Source organism: Rhodamnia argentea, chromosome 2 (genome assembly GCF_020921035.1).
Source record: "Rhodamnia argentea isolate NSW1041297 chromosome 2, ASM2092103v1, whole genome shotgun sequence".
Taxonomy (NCBI): Eukaryota; Viridiplantae; Streptophyta; class Magnoliopsida; order Myrtales; family Myrtaceae; genus Rhodamnia; species Rhodamnia argentea.
The window spans coordinates 16,174,537-16,183,933 of record NC_063151.1 but is presented as its reverse complement, the minus strand read 5'-3'; the positions used below and the strand labels follow the sequence as shown (position 1 = coordinate 16,183,933).

Below are 9,397 nucleotides of genomic sequence, written 5' to 3'. Positions count from 1 at the left end.
CCCTAAAAATAGAATAAGCTTAGATTAGACTAGTTTGACCTCATTTGCATAAATTTTGGTATAGATTTCCTAGATTTTAAAGATTTTATTCCTTTTTAGAAAAATCATAAACACCTTTGAAATTAAATTCGAGTCATATTTCTCTAAGCCCTTAGGGCACAATCCTTAGTTCCTCCTTTTGAGAATTCTAAAGATATCGAAGATAGGAAAGATATCTTGAACTGAATGCTTCATTAGGGTTTTATGATGCAATTTATCAATGTCATGATTCCTTAATTGCGTACTTGGTTTCATTGATTGTGATTTGCGTAGGTTTAAGTACTTTAGACTTAGTCTAGTTTTAGAAAATTTGAAAAAAGAAAAACAACCTACATGAACACTTAGCATTGGCTTACCTTATAGGTTTAAAAATGAATTAAAAATTTGCATGAAACATGTTTAGAAAACACTCAACTTTGGTGTCGAAAGGGCGTCCGTGGAGACACCGACGTAACCAAGTCCCTGGACCATAAATTTCTCTGGTTGCGTGGAATCGAACGGTTTCTCCTTACCGTTCGATAAGGTTCTTGATCTACCTTTTTAAAAACCGATGGCGACTCCATTTGCATGTACATGCCCCCATGCCATCGATCACACTAAGATTGAATTTGATATTCCTTTGTTGCGATTTGGTATAGGCTTGCGAGGGCCTAAGCTAATCTAAAATCACACACTAACCTAACATGGTCTATCCTTTTTTAAGCTTAAAATGATTCGTTATAACGTGACAATTAGACGAAATAGCATGAAAAAATATTATATGCAATATATAATATGTTAGATAAGAGAGTCAATATAAATTAATCTTCAATTAATTCCTTGTAGTATGAAATTTCACAAAGTAATTACATAATTATTTGACTTAATGACAAAAATTGGGAAGATGAATTATTTTCATGAACAAAAATTTTGTGCAGTTACTAAACACATTTACGTTTCAGGAATAGAAATTTTGTGCAGTTATCAAACACGTTCTGATTCTCTAAAGCTCATCCAAGAAGCAGAATCGGAAAAAACAATTCTAATCAGAATTCTTTTTTAGAATCAGAATAGTTGCCATGCGGGCCCTTAACTGGACCGCTATGTGCTCTTTTGATTGAATGTGAGGTAAGGTACTTTTTTCTTTTTCTAATGTTTAAATAGAGTTACTTCTAGATGCAATTTACGAGGGAAGAGTGTAAGTTGTTGGGACTGGACTTAATTGAATGGCTAAAATGAACTTTTGGTTGAAGAAAGGGATGGTCATGAACTTAGTAAAGGGGTTTGGGTGTGGGAAGTACGCATAAATTCTCTCTGGGGTGCATTTAGCTAATTCCTAGCCTATGCTCGAGCTTTGCTGGCATTTGATTCCACCAAACTCCTCTTCTTACTCTTGCTTGTTTTGTAGTGGGGATTCGATGTGGTACAGATTATGACAGTCTTTTTGTTTGTTGCTTAGTTACTACTACCAGATACTTTGTGGGCAAGCTCTTCTGGGCCATGTTTACTATGTTAAGGCTTCTTTCTGGAACCTGTTGTTAGCTTATCATGCGTATCCATGTGCACCGAGCATATACTAATGCGTACATTTACACGGGTTCTCATCAAGGCTGTTGCTTCTCTCCTTAACAAAAGCAGGAGCCTGTCAATTGCATGCAAGTTATTCGATGGATGGGATTCATACAGCTGCTGTTGATGACAGGACGTTGGACTGTTCACGGATGGATAGTTTTAAAAATAATGGTTTGAAGCCATCCGTATGGTCATCTCCAGAAGGAGGACAGAAGATTGACATAGCAAAGCAGATCTTTTGCAACAGATCCTTGAATATGAGGAATATTGTTGCCGTGGGGTTTGACATGGACTACACGTTGGCTCAATACAAGCCTGATACTTTTGAGTCCCTTGCGTATGAAGGCACAATAAAAAAACTGGTCTATGATTTGGGATACCCCATTGAGGTTTGTTTGATGTCTTTTCTGCCCTTGTGACATATTCTTCTACTGACTAAAATAGCTTTGTCTTGTTTCTTGTGCTTGGTATAGATAATTGTGATGTTTGCTGTAATCTAAATTACTAGACTACCTTTTCCAGTAATCTCTGCTTGATTATGATAGTGACTATTGCAATTTCTTCAACTAAAAGCTGGCTCCAGTAATGGAATTAACGTGCAAATATTTTAGACCAACTTCTCAGCAGAATCTTTCCTTTTTTTTTTTTGGATCACTAAGATTAGTGGTGAAGTACTTGTTGTGCTATATAAATTAATATGCAAGCTGACTGAGATCGATTGATGCAGTTGTTGGAATGGTCCTTTGATTGGAAGTACATGGTGAGGGGATTGGTTCTTGATAAGAAGAGAGGCAACATCTTAAAGGTCTTCCTTTTGTTTTTCTGCTGGTTGCTGTTTCTTTATTTTGGCCATTGGGTAGTTGTTACTTCAATCTTTCTCTTACATTAGCACTTAGTGTATTGCAACTTTTCATTACGCAGATGGATAGGCATAAATATGTGAAAGTAGCCTACCATGGGTTCCGAGAGTTAACTAAGGAAGAGAAAGTCAGCACCTATGGCAGTACTCTGACACGCGATTCTTTTGATGAGCCAGACTATGCCCTCATTGATACCCTTTTTTCGCTAGCTGAAGCTTATTTGTTTGCACAACTTGTTGATTTTAAGGAAAAGAATCCTGGAAAGATTCCAGATGGCATCGAGTAAGAGGACAATTGACTTTCTCTTTGCTCCTTAACATGTTTGTGTATGCGACTATATTTCTTCGTCATCCTTTTACTTTAACAAGTAGGGCCTCTCATAGCTGTAACAAATGCTTTTACTTGCAAAATGGAGTCCATACTTTCGTCAATATAGGTTTATAGCAATTTCCATAACATGGATTACTGTGAATTTGATTATGCCTGTTATGTTGTTTCTTTGATTAAGGCACCGTGACCTCATGTTCTGTGGCCTTTTTAAAAACCTATTGACTTATGTTCCTGTATGATTTTAGCTACACCTAAAACTTGAAATTCAGAAATTGCAATAGCACTAACAGACAACTTCCGTAGATACACTCTTAATTGCTCTCCAGTTCATAAGATACATGTTCCTTTTGGTCATTGCACTTAACAGCCATGGTTAAATGGTGAGATAGACATATACATTGAGGATGTTCTGGTGGAAAGTGCAGGAGTGGCCTCTTCTGGTCTTTTACGAGTACAGTCCTACTTGGATGACATGTGCAACACTGTGAAAGATTTGACATTGATAAAAAAAATCGAGCTTCCTACATTCATGAAAAATTGCAATCGCAAGGTTTTATAATTTACTTGCTCAATCATAGCCTATTTTGGTGAAAACCTCGATGAGTGATTCTTTTAATGAAGCACACACAAATTTGATGCATCTAATGTGAAGGGATATTTGACATTTTTTTTTTCCATGAAGTCACATTATTCTGTATATATATGCCTGCCTTATTTCATCCATTATTGTTTGCAAATTTTCCCACCAGCTATGCTCGTATGTACAAAGACGTTCGAGCTGCGGTTGATTTGTGTCATCGAGATGGGACTTTGAAGCAAATGGTTGCAAAAGATCCTAAAAGGTAGATATAAATATCTCTATCAATGGTAGCCTACTTGACAATGTCTAACAGGGACAGCTCTATCCAGAAAAGGTCTTTCATCTCATATTACTGGAGTGTTGGGGTGTAGGCTGTAGCACTGGTTAGTTACACTTTGCTGACCAATAATCTCTCTCTGTGTGGGCTTTTCTGTTCTTTTGCAAGGTATATCAATGAGGATACATGTATAGTACCTTTGCTCAAAATGCTCAGGGATTCTGGACGTGCAACATTCTTAGCAACAAACAGGCATGCTATTCGTTCTCTTGTTAACAGAAGGTTTAATAGCTTTATGCTTGTATCTCAATGTGGTTCTGTCATTTTTATTATCTATATTTCCTAATGTATGGGGTTCTTTGTGGTGATCTTCTATGGAATCCTTTCTGATAGCCATTTTTACTTTGAAATACTCTTTTAAGTTTTGCACTTAAAGTTTTCAAGCTGCTATTGACATAATCGTTGTTCTTTTGTTGCAGCTTATGGGACTACACGAACATTGTAATGAATTATCTTTGTGGTCCACACACATCAAGTGGTAATACCTCCTGCAATTTTGACTGGCTCCAATACTTTGACGTCGTCATCACTGGCTGGTATGTTGGTTTTTGGAGTAACTAGATCAAATTCAAACATTTGCTTCCTTAGTATTTCACATTTAGCAACTGTAGCTTCCATACTGTAGCATGATCACATGCCAGGCTTCTGGCATTTTATCTGCTACTGCTCTAACTTTTGAATAATTTCTGCAAGAATAGGGTGGGGTGTTAGGATTCTCTTGTTTTAAGATTTTGTGCCATCGAGGCAGTGTCTTATTCCACTACTGTTGAGCCCTTCTATTTAGATTTTAGTTTGAGACATTCAAATTTCTAAGTGTATATCTGTATCATCTCCTTGGTTGATTTAAAGAGAGACTGCCATGCAGTAGTGACTCCTTTAAATTAAGTTCACAAGTCATAAAAAATACTGAAGGGCAACATAGCTGCATGATTCAATTGGCTTTTGATCTTTCGGATTAGTAATCTGAATTAATGCATTCAGTAGTCAACATATGTTCATGACCTTTAATTATTGTGGCAAGAACTAAACAGACGGAACTATCTCTGCAGTGCAAAGCCTAGCTTTTTCCACGAGGATAATAGGGCCAATCTTTTTGAGGTTGAACCTGAGTCTGGGATGCTGCTTAATACTGATAATGGCACTCCTATGCCTCAGGTTAGTTCTGTGGTGTTGCTCAGTTCTTTCAGCCCTTTATACGCTTGTGCCATGTCCCTGATAAATAAGGGTAACTGAAGGTGGGAGACACTATGCCAAGATTGATGTTGCAACGGTCAAATAAGTCTTGCAGAGTTTTTCAGGTATTTCTTTGATAAACATCTCTTATTCTTCCTAGATGACCAGTCCATAACTATGGTGGAACAGAATGACTGTTTTCCATTATCAATGATGCTTGAAACTTGTCTATTCAGGGAGGAAATGTTGGTCATCTTCATAAACTACTTTCCATCGAGTCAAGTTCACAGGTGATTTTGACTGTGTTTCCGATTATTTTGGCAATTGAGTCTATATCATTTCATTTGCTAATGAGTAACATAAAGATGAAAATCATGGTGATTTATTTCTCAATTTTTCTTCTATCTTATTGGAACTATAACTTTCTCTCATCTTTAGCTTTGTACCTTCCTTGCATATCTAAGATCCGATTCATCTCATTTCTTTATATGGGATGTTTCAGCACCAATATTTCAGCTGAAAGGCTTGGATACAGTAGTTACTTCTATTATGAGTTTTAATGCTTGTAAGTACTTGTATAATTGACATAGTCCACCTTTCTGGTAGGTTTTTTATGTTGGGGATCACATCTATGGGGATATATTGCGCAGTAAAAAGGTCCTTGGTATGACTCCCTTGATTTGCTAAAGCAGTTTCACTGTCGTCTGATCAGTCCATAGTACAGCTGTATATGTTCTATGATGAATTTACTCATTGAGTGGTGTTAAGAGATTTGTTAGCATCATTTGTCAGTTTTACCTGAACTGCGGAAATGAGAGATATCTGGCTATCACATAAGATCATTTCTTCTTGCATTATGTAAGAGCATGCTGGCAAGATTTTGGTTGCTACATGTTCAAGCACATTTGGGACAATATCCAAATTCATCCTGTTATTTTCTGGAGTTTTGAACAACCTGTATGATTTACGTCTTTAAAATTGGAACTTGGCAAAAGACAACACCTAGAGGATTTTGAAGATGATATGATTCTCTGGTATAACGAGTCTCTTTTATCCGTTATGAATGTACATCTGAGGAGTGGGCTTTGTACTAAATGAGAAGCTGGGTTTAGTTTCCAATTTGGCAGTAAACAATAAGGCAGTAACTCTTACAAATGGAAAATAGTGGAAGTATGGCTGTACTGGGAAAAAATCAAGGTGGACTGCATCCTAGTAATGTCATGTGTGTAATGAAAAATGATAATTTTAGAAGTCTTTCTCCTAAATATGCTGTTTGTCTACATTGAATATTGGATATACAACTTTGATGTTCATATGGCATTCCTCTTTACTGTTATTGTCAGTTCACTCTAGAAATCCATAAGCTGTAGATGCTTTAACTGCTCAGTGCTGGTTGCATTATGTTTGTTGAGCAGGTTGGCGTACAATGCTTGTTGTTCCGGAGCTCGAAAGGGAAGTTAAACTTCTGTGGGAATTAAGGGGCAGCCGCAAGGTGTTTATGGAGAAACCTTCCGTACTACTTTGTTTGTTTACTTTACTAGACTGTGTAAGAGGGAGAGCATTGGTGCAGTGTGAAAGGTTACTCCATTGTGGCCTGAGAACACCAACTCAAGTCACCAAAACAGCCTCTCTGGAAACCAGGGTTTGGCTGCATTCTTCCACCCCTCCCTAGACCCTGTAGTGCAGGGGTGTTGTGCCATGGAATACCCCTTTTTCTCTTTACTAGATTGCCTAATGGTTCTTCAAAATCATTGTGGAAAATGATTGGTCAGATTCTACTAACCAACATTGTGCTATTGATATATCGAAGGGTATGGTTTGCAGGAATAAAATTTAGGATTCAAGTGGCGTTCAGCTTTCCTTTTTCTCCTTGGACATTAGGTTACCTTGCAGGTCACCAGTTCATTCACTAGAAATAATGTCTAAAAAGGTCTAGTTTGGGGCTTAAGTTTCTTCTTTTCCTTAGTAAAGGATTTCTTTCGAGGGTCTAGATGATGGAGGGGCATCCACACTCTTAGTCGACTATATCATCCATAGATATCCTCACTGCCTTTCAAGGGTTCAGCTCTGTTCTTTCTCAACATATCTTTCATAATGTTAGGCTTCACATGGTTGTAACGTATAATACACATCAACCTGACGTGAGTGTATTACCATGCAGCAACTCAGATTAATGAGGAATGAGCGGGATCATATTGAAGATAAAATCCATCATCTAAAGTGGTCTCTCAAGTAAGTACTACGTGTGTGTATATATATATATGTTTGTTGGGTCTGAAGTAAGTACTGTATTTAAAAATGCATAGACTGCGGAAATTTGTGGACTTCAAAATATCTGTACTATTGTTATGTATTTTCTATGAGGCAGTTTGTTTTATCTGTATTATACAAGGAGATCTTTGGGTCTGAAGTAAGTACTGTATTTAAAAATGCATAGACTGCGGAAATTTGTGGACTTCAAAATATCTGTACTATTGTTATGTATTTTCTATGAGGCAGTTTGTTTTATCTGTATTATACAAGGAGATCTTTGGATAGTTTATCTTGCTTACCATTCGTCTCTTCCAATTTTAGCTCAGGTCTCTATGTTGCGCTCTCTCTCTCTCTCTCTTCTCTCTCTCTCTTAATTGTGAATTCTGTTTGTCATGTTTTGACAATACACTTAATTTGTCGTACATATTAATATTAGCACACTCTTGTCTATGTAGAAGCAATTCCCTGTCCTTCCAAAGGAAGTGAGCATATCCATTCAAGCAATCTTCAATCGTGTGAAGTGAAAGTGTTCTACCTTTTAATTCCTGTTAGTTCATAGTGTCTGTTTGCCTATGCGTTCATATGCTTGGGTTACATAAGTGAATTATTAGGATGGTGGTGAAGGTGTGTCCATGTGATAATGATGTTGATTCTTAAGTGGGATCTGCCTTAAGTTCCGGTAATAAATATGGTGTTGAACTTGACAAAAAGATGATGACAAAAGCTGGGCACAGATGTTGGGGTTTCTGGCCAAGGTAGTAATTTTACGTGTCAGTCATCCCGTATTAGATAATTCTAGCTTTTCCCATTTCTCACGTGGACAGTTGATTCTTGCATCTCGATTTGATTTGCCATTAAATCCTACTACTTGAATTATGAGTTGGTTGTCTCTTAATAGGAAATAAACTTATGGTTGTCTGCTCTTTATTCTAGTGTGGAGTCGTACTTTGGACTGGTGAAGCATGTTAAACCTTGTCATTTTTGTTCAGGTTTGAAAATGTTAATCCTGAAGAGAAACAGAAGTTATCCTCTGAGGTGGAAGAACTGGAGGTAAGGACAAAGCCAAGTGATTTATCTCTTTTGTATGACATTGATGATGACACATTCCTTTTCATCATTTTTGTGTAGTCTCAGAGGGATCAAGTGCGTCTCAGCCATCAACTGGCTCAAAGAGATTGCCACCATAAGGTAAAGAATGTTCGTGTTACTTATGTGCATTGTTTCCTCTTTGGCTGCATGTTGATGCTTAAATCTAGCTACAAAATGGAACTATGGTTTTCATGAACAATTCAGTTTCACAAGGTCTGGGGACAACTTATGAAGACTGGATATCAGAACTCCCGCTTTGCCCATCAAGTAAGCTTTTTACATTGTATTTAATAGCACTTGTCTTGATTTTTGTTGCTATCATGAATACTAGCTCGGCTAATGTGAACCAGCATGATATTACTGTAGTATTGTCCAACAATGTAACCTCTTTTTATGTAGTTGCGTCCTGGCTTTACTCTGGTATAACCTAATGAGAGGGTTTCTCACCAAAATTACCATATGCAGGTCGAGAGATTTGCCTGCCTCTATACAAGCCAAGTATCCAACTTGAGCCTGTACTCACCGGACAAATACTACAGACCCAGTGAAGACTTCATGCCTCATGAGTTTGATATTCTTCCCCTGTGAATTTGTTTGGGCCTTGCCACGGGACCAAAGTGAAACCAAACGGTAAATTTGCTTCTGAGAAAGCAAGATCTCCGCAGCCTAGTGCTCACGAGGTTCGAGTTCTCTCTTGCTGACCGTAGTGGTTTGGGAACGGAGTCTTAATTGTAGATTTAGATCTTTAAGCATTGCTGTCTCCTTTACCTGTATTCACAAGACAGCCCCAACTGTTATGGAAGAAATGGCTTTATGAATTGCGGTGTTGCCATGTGATTTACATCCGTGAATGCTAGTGCTGTCTAGTATTTTCGATTTATCGGTTTCGATGTGCCAAACATCCTTCAGATTCAGCGCACATACTATTTCTGAACGAGAGGAGAGCTACATCCAAACAGTTCGTAAATTGTACAATTATCTATTCCATTGTCCAAGGCTGCCTAAGTAACGAAATTATTTTTATTACCGTAAGGAAAACCGCATGCTCATGTGGCCTTCTCATTCGTCGTTTCAAATTTCCTATCATATATTGTCATTTTCATTTTTCCCTAAAATAGTCTGAAACTTGACTTGGGGTTCTTGATGGGTAATTGTAGTAGGGAGCGTAAGGAAAAAATTATCAAA

General features: G+C 37.5%; 1 protein-coding gene across 3 annotated transcripts in view; it reads left to right on the top strand.

The window, feature by feature from the left end:
* The window catches only part of LOC115727110 (5'-nucleotidase domain-containing protein 4), a 10,652-nt gene extending 1,564 nt beyond the window's left edge, over positions 1–9,088 (top strand). For 2 of the 3 annotated variants that reach the window (XM_048275040.1, XM_048275041.1), the window contains exons 3-19: positions 1,108–1,146; positions 1,657–1,979; positions 2,318–2,395; positions 2,512–2,732; positions 3,530–3,622; positions 3,806–3,889; positions 4,117–4,233; positions 4,747–4,852; positions 4,933–4,995; positions 5,107–5,160; positions 5,477–5,534; positions 6,286–6,362; positions 7,032–7,102; positions 8,113–8,173; positions 8,252–8,311; positions 8,417–8,479; positions 8,678–9,088. In XM_048275040.1, coding sequence (XP_048130997.1) covers positions 1,686–1,979; positions 2,318–2,395; positions 2,512–2,732; positions 3,530–3,622; positions 3,806–3,889; positions 4,117–4,233; positions 4,747–4,852; positions 4,933–4,995; positions 5,107–5,160; positions 5,477–5,534; positions 6,286–6,362; positions 7,032–7,102; positions 8,113–8,173; positions 8,252–8,311; positions 8,417–8,479; positions 8,678–8,800 — 1,623 coding nt within the window. In that variant the 5' untranslated portion in view covers positions 1,108–1,146; positions 1,657–1,685 and the 3' untranslated portion in view covers positions 8,801–9,088. The remainder of the gene's footprint in view (positions 1–1,107; positions 1,147–1,656; positions 1,980–2,317; positions 2,396–2,511; positions 2,733–3,529; positions 3,623–3,805; positions 3,890–4,116; positions 4,234–4,746; positions 4,853–4,932; positions 4,996–5,106; positions 5,161–5,476; positions 5,535–6,285; positions 6,363–7,031; positions 7,103–8,112; positions 8,174–8,251; positions 8,312–8,416; positions 8,480–8,677) is intronic. The other variant, XM_048275039.1, reaches the window with a different exon arrangement.
* Positions 9,089–9,397: the final 309 nt, after the last annotated feature.